Consider the following 21,692-nt stretch of genomic DNA (forward strand, 5'->3'; position numbering starts at 1 on the left):
GAACAGAGGACAGACACATGAACAGAGGACAGACACATGAACAGAGGACAGACACATGATCTGAACAGAGGACAGACACATGAACAGAGGACAGACACATGAACAGGGGACAGACACATGATCTGAACAGAGGACAGACACATGAACAGAGGACAGACACATGATCTGAACAGAGGACAGACACATGATCTGAACAGAGGACAGACACATGAACAGAGGACAGACACATGAAGAGGGGACAGACACATGAACAGAGGACAGACACATGATCTGAACAGAGGACAGACACATGAACAGAGGACAGACACATGAACAGGGGACAGACACATGATCTGGACAGAGGACAGACACATGATCTGAACAGAGGACAGACACATGAACAGAGGACAGACACATGAACACAGGACAGACACATGATCTGGACAGAGGACAGACACATGAACAGAGGACAGACACATGATCTGAACAGAGGACAGACACATGAGCAGAGGACAGACACATGAACAGAGGACAGACACATGATCTGAACAGAGGACAGACACATGATCTGAACAGAGGACAGACACATGAACAGAGGACAGACACATGAACAGAGGACAGACACATGAACAGGGGACAGACACATGAACAGGGGACAGACACATGAACAGAGGACAGACACATGATCTGAACAGAGGACAGACACATGAACAGAGGACAGACACATGATCTGAACAGAGGACAGACACATGAACAGAGGACAGACACATGATCTGAACAGAGGACAGACACATGAACAGAGGAGAGACACATGATCTGAACTGAGGACAGACACATGAACAGAGGACAGACACATGATCTGAACAGAGGACAGACACATGAACAGAGGACAGACACATGATCTGAACTGAGGACAGACACATGAACAGAGAACAGACACATGATCTGGACAGAGGACAGACACATGAACAGAGGACAGACACATGATCTGAACAGAGGACAGACACATGAACAGAGGACAGACACATGAACAGAGGACAGACACATGATCTGAACAGAGGACAGACACATGAACAGAGGACAGACACATGATCTGAACAGAGGACAGACACATGAACAGAGGACAGACACATGATCTGAACTGAGGACAGACACATGAACAGAGGACAGACACATGATCTGGACAGAGGACAGACACATGAACAGAGGACAGACACATGAACAGAGGACAGACACATGATCTGAACAGAGGACAGACACATGAACAGAGGACAGACACATGATCTGAACAGAGGACAGACACATGAACAGAGGACAGACACATGAACAGAGGACAGACACATGATCTGAACAGAGGACAGACACATGAACAGAGGACAGACACATGATCTGAACTGAGGACAGACACATGAACAGAGAACAGACACATGATCTGGACAGAGGACAGACACATGAACAGAGGACAGACACATGATCTGAACAGAGGACAGACACATGAACAGAGGACAGACACATGATCTGAACAGAGGACAGACACATGAACAGAGGACAGACACATGATCTGAACAGAGGACAGACACATGAACAGAGGACAGACACATGATCTGAACAGAGGACAGACACATGAACAGAGGACAGAGACATGAACAGAGGACAGACACATGAGCTCAGTGTGTGCATTTTGTTCGTACGTCCTGGTCAATGATGCTCTCGATCTGCAGCGGCTTCATGACGTCTGTGATGAACTGTGGGTGTGTGTAGGCGTCTCGGATCTTCTCGTGCAGCAGAGCTCTGACGCTGCCCTGGACACATGAAGACAAACCCACAGTCAAACTTTTACCTCTTCAGATACTCCAAAGCATCTACACTTTACAGTTTCAGACGGAGTTCAACATGAAAACAGACCAGACTGACCAGAGGACTGTAGGACCATATAAGACCTGGACTGAAATGAGACAGTCTGTCCAAAATGAACAGTTTTAAATCCTGCTCTGGCTTATACCTTCAACAGCAGGGCTGTCAAACTCATTTTAGTTCAGTTCCACATTCAGTTAAATGTGATCTGCAGTGGGCAGAACCAGTAAAATAATAACAGAATAATATAGAAATAATGTCAACTCCAAACTTTTATCTATGTTTTACAGTGAAAAAGTAAAATTACATTATGAAAATGTTTACATCCACAAACTAACCCTTCAAACAATGTGAATAACATGAAGAAACTGAAAAAAAAATGTAATTTTAACAATATTATGGTTTAGTTTATCATTTACACATGTACATTGTAACTTACAGATCACAGTGGATCTACAAACACACAAAATATTTAGTCACAGGTGGAATATTATTAAAATTGCACTTCTCTTAAGACATTTCAGGTTGTTCATATTTGTTCAGGTTATTCAGATTTTTTTTGGTGAAATTATACTTTGTTTTAGTGTAAATACATGAAAATATTTACATTTGCAAAAGAGAAAACTTTGGAGTTGTGATTATTTACAGGTTATTATGAGATTGAATTGGTCTGAATGTGGAACCTGAACTAAAAGGATTGTTCATATCTTAGTATAATTTTTGCATTTCATAAATTCATCGCAAGGCCGGACTGGACCCTTTGGTGGGCCAGATTTGGGCACTGGGCCACATGTTCGACACCTGTGGACTACAGTGTTTTCTTCAATAACCTGTTTTATAAACACCAGAAACACATAGAGCTGCTGTAGATTTTACTGACAAACTGGGAGACATTTGAACTGTACATCTGGGACTATTTTCACAGGTGGATGAATTCATGTTTGGGGAACTGCAGTGGTGATCAGTCTGAGCATGGATTCATTCATGTTTTCGTCTGAGTTTGTGGCTTTACTGACAAACAAACCTGTGTTATGAGTAGCTTTCTCCTATCATACAGTGTGGATGAGGACTAGGGCTGAGTATGGGCCAGAATCTGACAATACGATACAAATCACAATACTGGGATCACCACACCATATATCATGATACTGTTAAAAAGGCAATTTTTTGTTTTTGTTTTTTTTTTAATGATTATTTCCTTGAAGAACTGAATTCCAGCAGAAATCTGCATAAATCCTAAACACATTTGTATTTGATCCCAACAGAATTTAATGTTCTATCAGCAAATGTTCAAACTGTGTTCAAACTGAAATTCTGTTTTACAGACATTCCAGTTTCAGATCCTGTTCAAATAATTTATTTCTTTTTTTTATATTATACTTTTGGAGATGCACAATGAAGATAGGGGTGTAGGAAAATATCAGTTTTGCAATATATCGCGATATTTCATTTCACGTTACTGTATCGATATTAAAGAGTACTGTATGGATATTTTTAGGTTTTTATTCAAATGCAGATATGGCGGAGGTTCATTTGTTTTTTGGCTTTTCTTTATTGTTTATATCTTATTTATTATTATTTAACACTGTTTTATTAAATACTGGTTATTTGAATCATCCTAAAAGCACTTTTTACTGTCTGAGAGGCAGATGTTAGTTCCTTTCTTGAGAAAAAAATAATGTTCTGATGTTAGTTGTGAACTAAAATAATATAAACATTTGAACAGGATCTGAAACTGTAATGTCTGTAAAACATATTTTAAGGTTTAAGTTTTTACAGAGGAAAGTTTGGTTATATAGCATTAGATCCTGTTCTGATCAAATAAAGAAAAGAAAAAAAAAAAAAAAAAAAAAAAAAACATAAAAAAGCCTTTTTAATAGTATCATGATATATCGTAACATATTGTATCGTGATCCTAGCATTGTGATTTGTATTGTATCGCCACATTCTTGCCAATACACAGCCCTAAATGAAGATACATGAAAAACTGACAAAAAAAAAAAAAAGATCCTGTTCAAATGTTCATATTCTATTAATTCAGAACTAACATCAGAACAGGATTTGAGTTCAATCCAAACAAAAGAACGAACATTATTGAATAAAAGAGTGTGAAATAATAAGAAATAAAATAGAAACAAAAAATATAAACAAAGAAACTAAAACGAACCTCCACAATATCTGCATTTGAATAAATACCTAAAAATATCCATACAGTACTTTTTAATATCGATACAGTGTTGTGAAATGAAATATCACGATATATTGCAGAACTGACATTTTCTAACAGCCCTATTGAGGACATGCATGAATCATGTGACTGATGGTGGAGTTTGACGCAGACTCACCTTAAACTTGGGGCTGATGGTCTGAGGTTTGTAGCTGACGTTCAGGATGGGAACATCACCTACAGCACAGACAGACACGCATCAGTTTGTGTTGGTTTTTGCAGATAATTCTGTATTTTTGAGGGTAAATGAAAGTCCCTCACCTCCTCCGTCAGGTTTGAGTCCTCCAGCTAACATCCTGATGAAGGTGGTCTTCCCTGTGCCTGCACACAAACCCACACATTAATACAGAACTGACAACTGTTACATACAACTAGAGATGGAACCAGATGAACATTTACTATCACAGTTATTGTGACCAAAATTATCACAGTTATCATCAGGGGTGTAAGAAAATATCGGTATCACAATATATCGCGATATTTCACTTCATGATACTGTATCAATATTAAAAATACTGTATTGATATTTTTAGGTATTTATTCAAATGCAGACATGGTGGAGGTTCATTTTTGTTTTTTATTTTTCCAGCTCTTTTATTTCTATTTTCACATGGTTATTTTTTTGTTCTGTTGTTTGTATACTACAAAAGTAGTATTGTGATACTGCAGGTCATTAAAGTAGTTTTTTTTTTAAATTAATAACACTTATTATGGAGAATTCAAGCATCTCAAAAGTACTTTTTACTGTCTGAAAGAGGCAAATTTTCATTTTTTTTAATTGAGAATGCACAAAAATAATGTTCTGATGTTGGATGATTCATGGACTGAACACTATGGATTCTTTTCACAATCAAATATGAACATTTAAGCAGGATCTTAAACTGTAACGTCTGTAAAACATTATTTATTTATTTATTTGTGTGTTTTTTGTACTGGTAAAGCCACATGTTAAAACTTTATTTATCCAAATGCTGCACTGTAAGTATTTCCAGGTAATAATCTTTTAAAAAACGAAACAAAACAACAAAATATCGCCTTGTTAACAGTATTGTGATATATTGCGATATATCGTATTGTGATCCTAGTATTGTGATTTGTATTGTACCGCCAGATTCTTGCTGATACACAGCCCTAGTTATCATTATTATCGTGATATTGTTGAAATTGTGCTCAAAATGTTCAAAAAGTACTGATACACACACTGAAATAATTTAAACAAGTTGTATTTTGAAAAAACAACAACAACAAAACTAAATATTAACCCTTAGTGGTCTGAGTCTATTTTGTCTGTTTTTCAGTCCTTTTGATTTGGCCTTTATATACTATAGAAACAAATGTTTACTATACCCATGTTCGGGATCTGTTTTTTCAGCACAACTTCATCTAGATCATCTGTCTATTATTTTTTCACTTTAACCTACTATAAAAACACAAAAGGACAGAAAACACACAAAAAATATAAAATGTAATTTGAAAAATGTATATAATTTATTGCATAAATAACACACAGATGTTTAACGAACCTTTTCACAGACTTTAAAAGTGAATATTGGTTCCAAATATTAGGTATAGAAGTTTAAAATTGTAATAAATTCAAACTATACTCAAATATTTGACATTAAAGCAGATCTGTACATAGGGTTTTTTCCCCTAAAAGTGCGGTAATCAAACACAGTTATCATGAGAATTAGAATTTAAACGCTAATGCTAACCATCTGCGATTTTACCGACGTTTATTGTTACATCCCTACGTACAACTCAGGCAAATCTCATTTGTATATAATTGTTTTGGGGCATTGTTATTGTAGTGAACAGTAGAGAAAACCATTAGACAACTAGACCATAACATGTATTTTAATACATCTACTGTCACACATCACTCTAACTGTTTTTTGTGCAATTCCTTAAAAGTAAAAAAAAAAGAAAAGTGGCTGATGTGTCAGTGATTTCCTCATTAAAATAAACATATTTAACCTTTTCAGTGTGATCAACTATTTTTTACTTTTACTGGTTTTTAACCCAATCTTTGTTTCAATTCCAATATGTATATACCGTAATATAAAAAAAATGTCAGTAAAATAAGGGTACCTTTATTTTTGGCCAATCTAAACTGTTACATCGGTCTACAAGTCTGTCAATTCAATGACTCCAACAGTTACTACAGACAGACACTGTACCGTTTTCTCCGAGCATCACCATGATCTCAGAGTCGGTGAATTCTCCAGCTTTGATCTCCAGTATGAACTCGCCCATCGTCTTCTTCATTTCCGGATACTAAGAAACAACAAACGTCAAATCACCACTCTACACAACACTACGTACTGAACTGAACTGAAGCACTCCAAATGAGAACAGCAACAGAATGAGTGAGTGGACTTTGAAAAAATTAGCTCCAATAAAGGTCGAGAAACAACAAGGTGTAGAAACCATGAGACTGAGGATGAGCTAAAGCAGAAAAGATGGAGTTCCACAGGTATGACAGTGCACATGCAGCCTGTTTCAGTCTGTACTTTTACCCTGTTTCCCCTTACTTTGTTCATCTGTTTTAGTACTCAAGATGCAACAGTGTTTTAAGTATCTGTACTTTTATTTTTTATATCCTGGACTGTTTCTTTCATTTAGACACAGGACCGCTGAACAGACTGTGTACTCCAGGATCAGCTGACTGCTCTGAGGCTTTCTGGGTGGACTTTTCATGCTCTCCTCCTTGTGTTTGTGTGGGTTCTCTCTTTACTCTGGCTCCTCCCACCATCCAAACACATGCACTAATAGGTTAACTGATTAATCTAAATTGCCCGTATGTGTGAATGTGAGTGATTGGTTGTTCATCTCGACATGTCAGCCCTGCCATGAATTAGCAACACGTCAGCATGTCCAGTTCACCCATAGGAAGCTGGGATAGGCTACAGCGCCCCCACCACCCTCTAGAGCACAGGTGTCAAACATGTGGCCCGGGGCCAAAACCGGCCCGCCAAAGGGTCCAATCTGGCCCCTGGGACGAATTTGCAAAGTGCAAGTTAGGGCATCAAATTCAAAAATAATACCATAATAACCTATAAAAAATGACAACACTATTTTTTTCTCTTTGATTTAGTGCAGAAAACATTAAATTATGAAAATATTTACATTAACAAACTATCCTTTAGCAATAACATGTGAATAACTTGAAAAAAATGAAGAAACTAGAAGCACTCGGAGAGCACAGACCTCCGCCAAGGCTGATCAGTGGCCCCCCCCGTGGGCCCCCCCACCCCCGATCACCACCAAAATGTAATCATTTCTTCCTTATCCCATTTCCAACAAACCCTGAAAATTTCATCCAAATCTGTCCATAACTTTTTGAGTTATGTTGCACACTAACGGACAGACAAACCCTGGCAAAAACATAACCTCCTTGGTGGAGGTAATGAAGAAAATTAAGTGCCATTTTAACAATTTTCAGTCAGTTTCTAAATGTTTTATGCACATGTATAAATTCAACGCATAATATTGATAAAATTGTACTTATGTTTCTTAACAAATTTCATTTTTTTCCGGTTATTCACATCCTTTTTGTTTGGATAGTTTGTAAATGTAAATATTGGCATAATTGAACGTTATTTTTTGTACTAAAGCAATTTGGAGCTGTCATTATTTATTGGCTGTCATGTTATTATTTTCTTGGTCCGGCCCACTTCAGACTAAAGTAGGCCTGAATGTGGCCCCTGGAAGAAAATGAGCTTGACACCCCTGATCTAGAGGAAAAAGCAGTTCAGAAGATGAATGGATGAAAAACAATTTTATATATATATGTATGTCTTGCTACTATTTATTATACTTGAGCGACTGTAACACCCAATAATTTCCCCCTGGGATTAATAAAGATTCTGATACAAACGAGGAGGAGGAGAAAGAGGAGGAAAAGGAGGAAGGATGGCAGGAAAGTGAAATGATGCTGCAGAAACAGCTCATATTAATTGGACTGACCTGGTAGTGCCTGAGTCTCTTCACTTCCTCCTCATTGGCTGTTTCTGCCACCTTAAAGACCAATGAGGCCTCTCGAAACCTGAGATTCTCCGTGGGAACGTAACCGTCCAGGAAGATATTAATTCCTGGAGGAAGGTGTGATGGTTTCCAGTTCAGCTACAGGTTTATCCAGAATAACACAAACATATTTGCATGTGTGTTCCATCTTTTACCTTCCCTGACGCTGAAGGGCATAGTGACGACTCCGTAGGCGCTGGGGACTCCGTACAGACAGCAGATGAAATCAGACAGGTAATCTAACACACTCAGGTCGTGCTCTACCACAATGATGTACCTGTACACAAACAGTGAAAAGACAAACATGATAAACAGACTCCTGTTTTAGACAACATGTCTATATAGCCCTGAATGTTTTCAGAAAGGCCCATTCATGCTCGCTTTACGTACTAAAACAGGTACGTCCGTTTCAATGGATCATTTCCATTTCTGGAAATTATTCTCTTCAAATCTAAACACTACTTCCACAGTTCCTGGTGATACCGCTCTGTACTCTGTGTTTGGGTTTGCACCCACAAACTCCCAGAGGACGGACAGAAATACTGAGGTGATGAACAGAGGACAGACAGAACACTACGTCTGTATACGTCTGTTAACATCGAGCATAAATGGGCCTTAACGCTGTTTTCTCCTAGAAAGCAGAGCCCGTCCCTTTAAATCTTTAAAAATACCTTTACCTGTCCGGGGTGATGAGTGAGCGGATGGTGATGGCAGCCTTCAGCCTCTGTTTAACATCCAGATAACTGGACGGCTCATCAAACATAAAACTGCAGCAGGAACACACACACACACCATGAGCACAAGTGTCCTTCTCACAGATTAAAGTGATTTCAGTTCAACAGTGGGCAGTGTTTCCTCACATGTCGGCTCTCTGGATGCAGACGACGGCGCAGGCAAACCTCTGCAACTCTCCTCCGGACAGGTCCTCCACATTTCGCTCCCTCAGGTGACTCAGATCTGAAAGGGAGCATCAACGTTCTCATGTATTCAACTGGATTACACTGAGACACAATGGATCTGGACTGGCAGGTCGATAAACCGCAACACTTTTATAGTTGTTTTTAAAAATTATGCAAGTGATAAAAAACAAAACCCACTAATGATCTGGGTCATCCATAGCCTGGTTTTTAAGATGTTCAGGACAACTTTCAGCCCAATCCAGTCAAGTGGGGCTCTAGGTGAGAGTGTGTGTGTGTGTGTGTGTGTGCTTCTTCTCTTTTACTTTTTTTTTTTTTATAATTCAAGTTTCTATTAGTTTTCACTCAGTACACGACAATCATACAACGTTGCCGAATGTTAACAGAGGGCTTCTATACATACATGAAAAGCATCAAAAATGCTACAAAGCGTGGAAGTTCCCAAAAAGAAAAAAATAAAATAAAATAGATAAATAAATGGATAGATAAATAAATAAACTAGAAAAGCACTCGGAGAACACAGACCTCCGCTAAGGCAGATCACTCTGGTGCACTTTGGGAGCAAAGTACAATCTACTGAATGACTTCAATGAGTAATAAACCTGGTCTGCTGGTCTTCCGGACATACTGCGACAGAAAATCTCCGTTCCTCTTAGTTTCCTGAAAACCAGGACCACTTGGACTTATTTTGGATTCCTGCCTCACACTTCAGTTCATCCCCACACTGAAGGACCATGAATTCTGACATGATTTCACACAATATTTAGACCAAATACATTGGCGGTAAAATACTCAAAGCGAATCCGCCATCTTGTCTCCAGAGACGCCAAACGGACCACGTGTCATCAACGGACCAATCAGAGCCATCGATACAAGTTCCGCCTTGTAAACAAGCATCTCATTGGTCGAGACGAATGGAGAAGAAAGCAATATGGCCACACCCATGAGACGGACCCAAATAAACACAATTTACAATGTTTGGAGGGATTTATGCGTTATTTTCCGGCTGAAGTGTTGCCAAACCACACAAACTTAACACCAACTGAGTCTAACTGGTACAAAATCTTAAAACAAGCTTATAGCTCCACACTAAAGAGGGCCATCTCTCAGTTATATAATGTGTTAATGATAGCAAGAAATGATAATACTCTTCATATAAAAAGTAAATGGGAAAAGGAAGTGGGAATAAGAATTTCAGATGAGAAACGGGAAGAAATCTGTCAGTTTCAGTGGTCTTCTACAAATTCGTTAGAATGGAGAGAGCATTGTTGGAAAAATGCGGTTAGATTTTTGAAGACCGCCCATCAGGGTAAATCCAGAGGTGGTTCTTCTGAGTGTTGGAAACAGTGTGGATCACAGGAGGCCAATCATTCTCATGTGTTCTGGGACTGACCCCACATGCACTAACATAGGAGGGATATTCACAGGACTTTACTATCGGTCTTCAAGGTTCCGGTTCCCTATAACTTTGTAAATCTATATTTTGGTGACGTCTCAGTACTAGAACGGAGGGAGGATACAGAAGTATTACAGGCGCTTTTAGCAGCCAGCAAGAAATCGATTACAAGAAGGAGGTTAAAGCCAACTCCACCAACATTAGCAAACTGGTACGAAACCGTCTTGCAAATTTTCAAAATGGAAAAATGGATTTACTCCATCAGAATCCAGAGGGATAAATTTCACCATATTTGGGACAAATGGATTAAATTTGTATCTTCTAGCCGCCCAGAATATTTAGCAGTCCTCTAAGAATTTCTTTTTTCTATCCTCCCTGTCTTTATTCTTTGCAAATGTTTTACTTTTGCATAAACATGTGTAATGTCTAAAGATCCCAGAGGTATTGAAAACTGTGATTGTCTTTTTTTTTTTTTTTAGTGAGAAGTACCAAAACTGTAAGCACTCAGCTCATATGTTTTTGGTTTTTTTGTTTGGCATATGTATAAAACGAGAAAAACAAAAAGGACTGTAATAGATACCATATGTATGAATGTTAATGCAGAGATATCTTGCTCCTTTTCCAATAAAAACAACAAAAAAAAATGTTGCCAAACCAGACGGAAATGATCTGGACACGTTTAATTTACTGGAACATATTCTCAGTTTTTGGAAAAAAACGATTTCCAGCAAAAACCGGAACAATTTCATCACTGTGTCATGTGCTGTTAGTGTGTTCTTACCTAGCTGTTCACAGACCAGGTCCTGTGTATCTGTGTCATCTTTCCTGCTCAGGATGGCCCCTACTGACCCCTGGAGGCACAGAGCAGGAATTACAACTAATGCCACTGTCATCCTTTACATTCAGTAAAACAATCATTTTTCTCTGTATTTTTTTTTTCTTTACCTTGACGGTCTTTGGGATCTGGTCGACGTACTGCGGTTTGACAATGGCCCGCAGGTCGTCCTCCAGGATTTTGGTGAAATAGTTCTGCAGTTCAGATCCTCTGAAGTAGGTCAGAATCTCCTGCCAATCTGGAGGATTCTGGGAAAAAAAACCCAAAAAAAACAATGAATTATGAATTCATTCATAACATAACCTGATATAACAGCAGCCCAATGTCAAAACCAACTGAATTTTTAAAAGTTCAATAGGAGTCACAATTTAGAATTTGGACCTCAATATTAGAGCTGCAACCCAGTAATCCATTAGGTGCTTGAAGCCAATGCAAAAATTCACAATTCGATTAATCGACTCGAATTGATTGAAGGGAAATATTCTGTGTCAGTTTTCCTGAATTGAAGCTTCTTTGTGCGTCACAATAAGCGTCCGTGTGAAACACAACAGTGGAACCAATGTTTAACAGCAGAGAAATGAAGGAAACAAAGCTGAAGATTCAGAAGAATTAACTGTGGTTGAATGATTTTTTTGGATCACTTTGAGTCGATTAATCATTTCAGCTCTATTAAGTATGTGCACAAAGTTATGATTTTTGGTGGGATGTGATCTGATGACAGTTCTGATGAAAATGACAGGTCAACTGGATCATTGATCAGTCACATGAGTAAATGCAGACTGACATTTCTGCTAGATTTTCTATACATTATTGGTTTGATTCCCTTGTTAAAGGTTTTGTTCTTGTTTAAAAACACCTGCAGTGAATTCATCCTACAAACAGTACTGTCTTCATGTCTAACAGTCCCTCCAGGATTCAATGACAGATTCGAGACTCGGGTTGGGAATCTTAGTTTGTACGGCCGATATGATATGCATGTCAATACAGCATCTCCAGATCCAATATATTAAAGACACGTGTGTGGCATCATCTCACACCCATGTCATGATATAAACAGGGCTGTTAGAAAATATCGGTTCTACAATATATTGCGATATTTCATTTCACAATACTGTATCGATATTAAAAAGTACTGTATCAGTATTTTTAGTGCAGATATGGTGGAGGTTCATTTTTGGTTTTCTTATTGCTTACATCGTATTTATTATTGTTTAACGCTGTTTTATGAAATAATGTTTATTTGAATCATCCTAAAAGCACTTTTTACTGTCTGAGAGGCAGATGTTGGTTCCTTTGTTTGGATTGAACTCAAATCCTGTTCTGATGTTAGCTGTGAACTAATAGAATCTGAACATTTGAACAGGATCTGAAACTGAAATGTCTGTAAAACAGAATTTCAGTTTGAACACAGTTTGAACATGTGCTGATAGAACATTAGATCCTGTTGGGATCAAATTAAAATGTGTTTAGTATTTGTGCAGATTTGTGGTCTAATTCAATTCTTCAAGGAAATAATCATTTTACAAAATGAAACAAACAAAAAATGGCCTTTTTAACAGTATCATGATATATCGTGATATATCGTATTGTGATCCTAGTATTGTGATTTGTATTGTATCACCAGATGCTTGCCGATACACAGCCCTAGATCCAGAGTGCTTAAGCCCATTCTGATTCAACACATTCAATCTGGTTACAGAATATGCAGTGCAATTCAATGAGTTTGATTATTTATTTATCAAATAAAACCAGGACTTTTCACAAACTGGCTTTTGTGCCATTTCAGAACAGATGTTAATTGTCTTAATATTGACTACTGTACTGTTTACCCAATGCAGATTTTTTGCAGCTTTCTGTTGTGAACCTCCAGCTCCATTACATAGTGACTTAAAGGTGTGGGAGACTGTCGTGACCAATTTTTCATCAAATTTGTCAAACCTCAGTCATAGCCTACACATCATGAATCTGTTAGTCTGTCTGTGATTACTCACCTTGTCTCAACTTGGTTAAGTTGCACTAAACCTACACACACACCCCCGTAGTATGCCTGGTATCTTCTGTATACACCCCGGACATTGTCACCACGTCATCGTTGTCACCCCATTTGTTCCCAGTTGGCGGCAGTTTTTTAATACCCCCCCACATCCGTATTCCACAGTCGAGTCGGCACGACACAGAAGGATGTAGGAAGCATCGGAGCCACCACTCATAGACATGACATCAGTATGGCAGTTTAACCCCGCTATAGGGATGTAACCATTACCAGTACAACGATAAAATCACAGATGGTTAGTATTAGCGTTTAAATTCTAATTCTCATGATAACTGTGTTTGATTACTGCACTTTTAGGGGAAAAACCCTATGGAAAGATCTGCTTTAATGTCAAATATTTGAGTATAGTTTGAATTTATTACAATTTTAATTTTCTATACCTAATATTTGGAACCAATATTCACTTTTAAAGTCCGTGAAAAGGTTTGTTTAGTATCTGTGTGTTTTGATTTTCTTTGTGTTTTTATAGTAGGTTAAAGTGAGAAAAAATAATAGACAGATGATATAGATGAAGTTGTGCTGAAAAAAAAAGTATAGTAAACATTTGTTTATATATTATATAAAGGCAAAATTAGAAGGATTGCAAAAAATAGGCTCAGACCACTAAGGGTTAATATTTGAATGTTTCTGCAACAGAAGGGACATTGTGCCAATTATTTTATTTTATTATAATTTTTTAAAAAAATACATCTTGGTTAAATTATTTCAGTGTGTGTATTAGTACTTTTTGAACATTTTCAGCACAATTTCAACAACACTGTGATAATCATGATACCTGTGATAATTTTGGCCACAATAACTGTGATATGAAATTTTCATATCGTTACATCCCTACCTACTACGTATATACTACCTACGACGTATACTTAACCATCTATATCACTTCCCAACTACATTCATCTCTGTCCGTTCTTCCGTTGGTTCATCCCATCCATTCATTCCCCTGCATCAGAAGCTGGTCATCTCCTCATACCAGTACTCCAGCACCCCCTGGGGGTGGGGGGGCCCCACTGATCGGCCTTGGCGGAGGTCTGCGCTGTCTTTTCTAGAAAAGCACTTAGAGAGTGCAGACCTCCGCCAAGGCCGATCAGTGGGGCCCCCCCATGGCCCCCCCACCCCACCCCCGATCACCACCAAAATTCAATCATTTCTTCCTTGTGCCAGTATCAACATTTACTGAAAATTTCGTGAAAATCCGTCCATAACTTTTTGAGTTATCTTGCAAACAAACACGCAAACACACAAAGCAAAGTGATCACAATACCTCCTGGCGAGAAGTAAAGAATGAATGAAAGATTCATGATACGTAGGATATGACTGAGGGTTGACAGTTTTGACGAAAAATTGGTCATGAAAGTCTCCAGCACCTTTAAGTTCATATGAACCAGCCACAACCTGGATCTGAAAAACAAAAAAACAAAAAAGACAACCTGCTTCTTCCAAGGTTCCCACACTCACGTCATATTTTCCCAGGTTTGGTTTCTGTTTTCCAGCTAGGATCTTCAGAGCAGTCGACTTCCCGATTCCGTTGGTCCCCACCAGCCCTAGCACCTCCCCTGGCCTTGGGATGGGCAGCCTGAGCGCACACACACACACACACAGCTGCAGATTCAGACATACTCATCCTACCACAGCTGCATTTTCAGTGACAGTTTAATGAGCTTCATGGTTAATACAACATGTGTCTTTTGGTGCAGGTGCGGTGTAAACTGAAGCGTGGTACCGGTGCAGTTTGAAGGAGTTGGCGCAGTATCTGTGTGTGGTTTCCTTCTCCAGGTTGCTGGGCAGGTTGACGATTGACAGCGCACCAAATGGACATTTCTGCAAAGACAGAGCATCAACACAACAATCAGTGTACTCAAAAATTAGACCGATACTACTTCATATTTAAGGGATGACACTCTTTAAGGATGAGACGCACAGATGACAGATATGAAAATAGGCCTGTACTATGAAGCAGGTTCAACATGGATTTGTGAATTGGAATCACTAAACCTGACCTCCACAATAACAGTAAGTGGTGTCATGGCAACGGTAATCAATGCATGTGATCAGCCCAGGTTTTCTGACTCCAGTCAGGATCAAGGTTATTATCGTTAACAAAAACTAATGAAATGACCAAAACTAGAATTGTAAAAACATTTTCATTAACTGAAATAAATAAAAACTATAATCGAAAGAAAAAAACATAACTAACTGAAACTGTATTGTGTGTTTATAAAACTGACTAAAAAGGATAAAAATTATGGATAAAATTCCCTTCATTTTCGTCTTTGTCAGTGTCGGATTGATACGAAATCAATTTATTTTGCTTGAGCAATTTTTTCTGCTTTCACCATACGACACTTTTTGGTCCGTCACTTGTGTTCACTTGTGGTTTCCAGTCGTCTTCTGGTCCCCACTCTACCTGGAAACATGGAGACTAAAGCAGCAGAGTCCTGTCTGGGATTGATTTGAATAGGAGCACAGAGAAGAAGAGAAAAGAGACCACTGAACTACAACTGAACTACAACTGAACTACAACTAAGCATTTAGAAAAAAATGAAAACTAATAAAAACTATCAAACCTGCTCTAAAAATGAATTAAAACAAATTGAATTAGAGAAAAAAAAGTCCAAACTAAATAAAACTAAACTGGAATGAAAAATCCAAAACTATTAGAACCTTGGTCTGGATGGGCTGAGCTGGCACTACGTGATGAAGTAGTCTATATCAAGGTTCTAATAGTTTTGGATTTTTCATTCCAGTTTAGTTTTATTTAGTTTGATTTTTTTTTTTTTCTCTAATTCAGTTTGTTTTAATTCGTTTTTAGAGCAGGTTTGATAGTTTTTATTAGTTTTCATTTTTTTCTAAATGCTTAGTTTCAGTATTAATTTTATATTATTTTTTAATATCTTTTCTCTTCTTCTCTGTGCTCCTATTCAAATCAATCCCAGACAGGACTCTGCTGCTTTCTCCCAACTTTAGTCTCCATGTTTCCAGGTAGAGTGGGGACCAGAAGACGACTGGAAACCACAAGTGAACACAAGTGACGGAGCAAAAAGTGTCGTATGGAGACAGCACAGAAAACTGAGAGAGACAAAGAAATGGAGGCAGATTTGGCCCCTAGGCCGCATGTTTTTGACACCTGTGTTCTAAAGGGTCCTTCACACCATGCACTCATGAAGTTCCCATAGTACTCTTACACAACTGGTCAGTAGGAGGTACTTTTATACATTTTTTCATCTGTGATCTCAACACAACCTACTTCACAACAAAACCACACACCCTGCTTCATAGTTTAAATCCAGTTCGTGCATATACAGTGTAAATTCTGATCAAACCAGATGTTCTTTTGCAAATATTATTACCTTGATGCAGATGCCGCAGCCTATACACAAAGACTCTGAAATCCATGCAATCTTACTCTGTGGTGTCACCTCGATACACAGTTTACCTGCAAACACACACGTTCAAATCCAGGTTAATATTTAAGCTTTGGGACTTCAGTGACGTCCAGCTGCACAGAAAGACTGTGATCACTTCTGTCCACACTCACCCATACGGACCACCGGGCAGCTCTTCTTGCACTCCTGGCGGCATTTCTTAGGTTTGCACTTGTCATGGTTGACGATGGCGATCCTGGTGTTTTTATCCGCCATGTTGGAGGGCTGGAATGACGGACGCTAGGACCTGAGGAGCTGCGGAACAAGACAACACGTGTGGGTTAGATGACATGTTTAACCAAAGAGTAAAGGAGCAACAACAGTCAAACCAAATGTGAGAAGCTGCCTCAGTCCTCAGGGGGAGTATGGAATAGGTTCAATAAAACTATGAGAGGATGCATTTTCCATCTGTCTGCACCAGGAAACACCTCAAACACAAATACAACTGACAGAAGATCTAAATACTGATCCCTTATGTGAATGCTGTAGGCTTGTCACAACACTGCTGGAACATGATCTGGATATGTCATAATGTGTTGAACTAATGGAGAAGTATTTTTTCAATCTTTCTCTAAGGCACAGGTGTCAAACATGCATCCCGGGGGCCAAAACCGGCCCGCCAAAGGTTCCGATCCGGCCCTGCAGGATGAATTTGCAAAGTGCAAGTTAGGGCATCAAACTCCAAAATAATATCATAAAACCTATGAATAATGACTACACCAATTTTTTCTCTTTGATTTAGTGCCAAAAACATTAAATTATGAAAATGTTTACATTTACACACTATCCTTTAACAATAAAATGTGAATAACCTGAACAAATATGAACAACCTGAAATGTCTAAAGAAAACAAAGTAGAATTTTAATAATATTCTGCCTGCTATTAAATGTTTTGTGCCTTTGTAGATCTGATCTGTAATGCATATGTATAAATGATAAGTCGATGCATAATATTGATAAAATTGTACTTGTATTTCTTTACAAATTTCATTTTTTTCCAGGTTATTCACATCCTTTTTGTTTGGATATTTTGTAAATGTAAATATTGGCATAATTGAATGTTATGTTTTGCGCTAAAACCATTTGGAGTTGTCATTATTTATTGGCTATCATGCTGTTATTGGACTGGTCCGGCCCACTGCAGATTAAACTGGGCTGAGTGTGGCCCCCGGAAGAAAATGAGTTTGACAGCCCTGGTCTAAGGTATTAAAGAGAAATGTTGATGTAGACACTATTGTGATTCCCTATAAATGTGTGATTTCCTCCTCCAGGAGGTATTGTGATCACTTTGTTTGTTTGTTCTCATCTTTAGTGTAAAACTCTTCCCCCCATCTTTCCCAAATCTTCCCCACAGATAGGCCTAGGCCCTGGGACCAACCCATTCCAATTTGGTCCCAGTAGGACAAAGTTCAAGGTCACAACATCTACAGTTTTCCATCTGTCATCATTGAGACATTTTCCAAAATTCATAAGAAATTCCAAATGACTCTGATTCTCCTCCAGTTGGATCCACCTGTAGCTTAGAACAATCTCTTGTATGTGGAACTAAATTGTCCACATCCACTGTGGAATGTGGACTCTGTGGACATTTACACTGAACACTGAAAATCCCATTTCCCACACATTTAAAATTAGAAGTCAACTAATATTGATGTGAATTGAATCTAATTGGACAGACACATGACTGGGACCAGATTCAACTGTTTCTGTGTATGGAACAACCTGGAAACTGTTGGATTTACACAGAAAGAGTGGATCCACACATGCACAGCGTTCAGGGGGAAGGAGGAGCTCTGAGTTCAATGAACACTGGTTGTTTCATGTGGGCACAGACAATGTAGGACATGAGTACTGGTGCCTCTGTTCAGTTTGGTTTTCTCTCAGAAATAAGGACATGCTACTGATAAATGCTGTTAATAAGTGCAGGAAATGTGTTTTTCTTTTAGAAGCTATTCTTTGTTAAATCTGTAGAGATTTATTTAGCCAATACAGCTTATTTCAAATCCATGCACTGCAGACAGAGCAGACACAACAGTGTCTAAGTAAGTTCTCATTTGTCACTGTTACTACCTCAGAAAGGACATTATACTCAAACAAAATAGCTATGTAAGCATCAGATTGGACCACCTATGGAGGCTGCACTCAGCTTTTATTTGGCTTTTGGAGGAGTTCTGTTTGTTTGGATTGTTTCTGTTCTTGGCACCCAGCAATCACAAAGGTTTTGAAGGATTTTTAGGAAACAGTGAAGCTCTACAACACCATCACCTTACAAATACCAACATACTGTTGATGTTGGGTCTGAATTACCCACTAAGTGTGACCAGTTACACCCAGATGTTATCTTATCATATAACTGCAGTGTGAATGACAGTTTTATTCATAAACATTATTTGTTGCTTTTTGTTGTGAAACTCCAGCTCCACAACACACTGACTAAAGTTCAGCCACAATCTGGACCTGAAAACAACTGTGCGTTTTACAACTTTATATTAGCATTATGCATGGACCGATGGATACATAATACAAACTACTGATGAGTACATTTGTTTCGTGGCAAGATACATATCAATATCATCGTATAACACATAATGGATTTAGAGAACATAAAATTCACATTAAAAGGACAGGAGGGAAAGCTGCAAATTGCATATTAAGATCTATGAATACCATCATCTGTCACTCTTATTCTTTAATCATATTTGATTATAGCAACAGAACTTTACTGAATACCACCCTTTGCTCTTTAAAAAAAAAAATCTAAATCACTTTAGTTTCCTTGGTAAATCTACACTCTACTGCATAATAATAATAGAACAGGCAGACTGTTGTGTGTTATGATAGATTGTAGATTGTGTATTACACAGGTCTACCTTGTCATGTTATGCCATGAACTGAATCTCAAGTGAAGTCGTGTTTGTCAAGTTCAAATGTTAAAAGCAGAGTGAAATTAATATCCAAACAAATGATAAATGTTTATGCATAAAGGATTAGAGCTGCAACCGATTAATTGACTCAAAGTGATCCAAAAAAATCGTTCAACCACAATTCTCCTGAATCTTCAGCTTTGTTTCCTTCATTTCTCTGCTGTTAAACATTGGTTCCACTGTTGTGTTTCACACGGACGCTTATTGAGACGCACAAAGAAGCTTCAATTCAGGAAAACTGACATAGAATTTTTCCCTTCAATCAATTTGAGTCGATTAATCGAATCGGGAATTTTTGCATTGGCTTCAAGCACCTAATCGATTAATGGGCTGCAGCTCTATAAAGGATGAACACAGCAGGTAGAGTCCGGCTCAAACATGTGTGCACAGACTAGTGTTCACTCTGCTGAAGCAACAGATTCAATTCACTTCACACACAACAATGGCCTCCACAGATGGACCAGCACAGCCATGACCAACCTCAAGCTATTCCATAACCCATATCTAGGCCATTATCAAATATGGGTCGTCCTGGTCCAATTACACTTCATTTAATGTACCAGTCAGGCTAATTAACCCTTTCACGTATGAATTATGAGAAGCTTAATCAAGATTTTTTTCCTGAGTGTTTTCGTTCCTTTTTAGGCATGAAAAAAATAATGCAACTGAAAATTTTCCTGTGAACCTATTTTTCATGGAGTTGCAAAAATGTCTACTCAGCTGGACTCCATGAGTTTAATTTTTGAAGCAAAGAGACATTTTTATTTTATTTTGTTTTTCCTTCAACATGTATTTACTGATATAGTGTGTGAAAACTATGAAATAAAAACATTTTAATGCTCCTAATCTGATGTTTTCTCACATTTTAACATACTCTAATACAAATCCGGCCCACCAAAGGGTCCAATCTGGCCCCTAGGATGAATGTGTGAAATGCAAAAATTACATTGAAGATATTAACAATCAATGGTGTAAAAATCATTTTAATTCAAGGTCCACATACAGACCAATAAGATGTCAACTGGATCAGACCAGTAAAATATTATCATAATAACCTATAAATAATGACAACTGAAGATTTTTATCTTTGTTTTAGTGTAAAAAAGTACAATTACATGAAAATGTTTATATTAACAAACTATCCTTTTACAAAAAATGTGAATAACCTGAATATGAACATCCTGAAATGTGTTAAGTGAAATAAATGCAATTTTACAGATATTCTGCCTGTTACTAAATGTTTTGTGTATTTGAAATTGTCATGTAAGTTGACGCGCATGTTTAAATTATAAATTGATAAAATGGGGCAGAATATTGTTCAGATTGCACTTGTTTTTCTTCATACATTTCAAGTTGTTCATGTTATTCAGATTTTTAAGGAAATGCTGTAGATGTAAACATCATCATAATGCAATTTTACTTTTTTCACTGTTATTATTTTATTGGTTCAGCCCACTGCAGATCATACTGGAGTGAATGTGGAACTGAACTAAAATGAGTTTGACACCCCTGCACTAATACTAGGCACTAATCAGTTCATGGAAATAATAGGCAAAAAAAAAACCTTTATGTTTTTTGGGTTTTTTTTAACTCTCAATTACAGTCTAATAACAATAACAAGCAATTAATTTACACTCAAACATGTCACTGCAGATCAGATTTATCTAGAACAGTGAAGTTACAGTAATGGTCTGAATGTCAGTGTATGGGGATGATACATAAACGTCTACTGTGCTGTCTGATATGGAACTAAAACAACAAAATTCATGAATATATAAGAGAACAGCTGTAGAATAGCTGTCCACTGTAGTGACCACTGTGCATGAAAGGGTTAAAGCCTACCTATCTGCCGGTAAACCAGCCAAACCCGAGCTTAAGCAACATTTTGGAAGGACAATGAGTGACACCAGACTCCATTTAAACATCATGCAGTTCTTAGTTTATTACCAAAACGAAATATTACGTGGGGGCAGGATCCAGTAACTAACTGTGTATAGCTGTGTGCTTCCAGTGCCATTCCTTCGGCAGACAAAGTCTATTTGTCTGATTGACATTTAGA

General features: G+C 38.0%; 1 protein-coding gene across 1 annotated transcript in view; it reads right to left on the reverse strand.

Annotated features, from left to right (window-relative positions):
• Nucleotides 1–21,692, reverse strand: part of abce1 (ATP-binding cassette, sub-family E (OABP), member 1) — a 35,404-nt gene that overhangs the window by 13,038 nt on the left and 674 nt on the right. The window contains exons 2-15 of the mRNA XM_030161542.1: nucleotides 16,823–16,964; nucleotides 16,635–16,720; nucleotides 15,008–15,105; nucleotides 14,743–14,860; nucleotides 11,342–11,479; nucleotides 11,178–11,247; nucleotides 8,944–9,040; nucleotides 8,761–8,850; nucleotides 8,239–8,360; nucleotides 8,027–8,151; nucleotides 6,238–6,334; nucleotides 4,322–4,381; nucleotides 4,179–4,237; nucleotides 1,671–1,781 (exon numbers count right to left, since the gene is read on the reverse strand). Of these exons, the coding sequence (XP_030017402.1) occupies nucleotides 1,671–1,781; nucleotides 4,179–4,237; nucleotides 4,322–4,381; nucleotides 6,238–6,334; nucleotides 8,027–8,151; nucleotides 8,239–8,360; nucleotides 8,761–8,850; nucleotides 8,944–9,040; nucleotides 11,178–11,247; nucleotides 11,342–11,479; nucleotides 14,743–14,860; nucleotides 15,008–15,105; nucleotides 16,635–16,720; nucleotides 16,823–16,925 (1,374 nt within the window). The 5' untranslated portion in view covers nucleotides 16,926–16,964. The remainder of the gene's footprint in view (nucleotides 1–1,670; nucleotides 1,782–4,178; nucleotides 4,238–4,321; nucleotides 4,382–6,237; nucleotides 6,335–8,026; nucleotides 8,152–8,238; nucleotides 8,361–8,760; nucleotides 8,851–8,943; nucleotides 9,041–11,177; nucleotides 11,248–11,341; nucleotides 11,480–14,742; nucleotides 14,861–15,007; nucleotides 15,106–16,634; nucleotides 16,721–16,822; nucleotides 16,965–21,692) is intronic.

Source organism: Sphaeramia orbicularis, chromosome 18 (genome assembly GCF_902148855.1).
Source record: "Sphaeramia orbicularis chromosome 18, fSphaOr1.1, whole genome shotgun sequence".
In the NCBI taxonomy this organism is placed as follows: Eukaryota; Metazoa; Chordata; class Actinopteri; order Kurtiformes; family Apogonidae; genus Sphaeramia; species Sphaeramia orbicularis.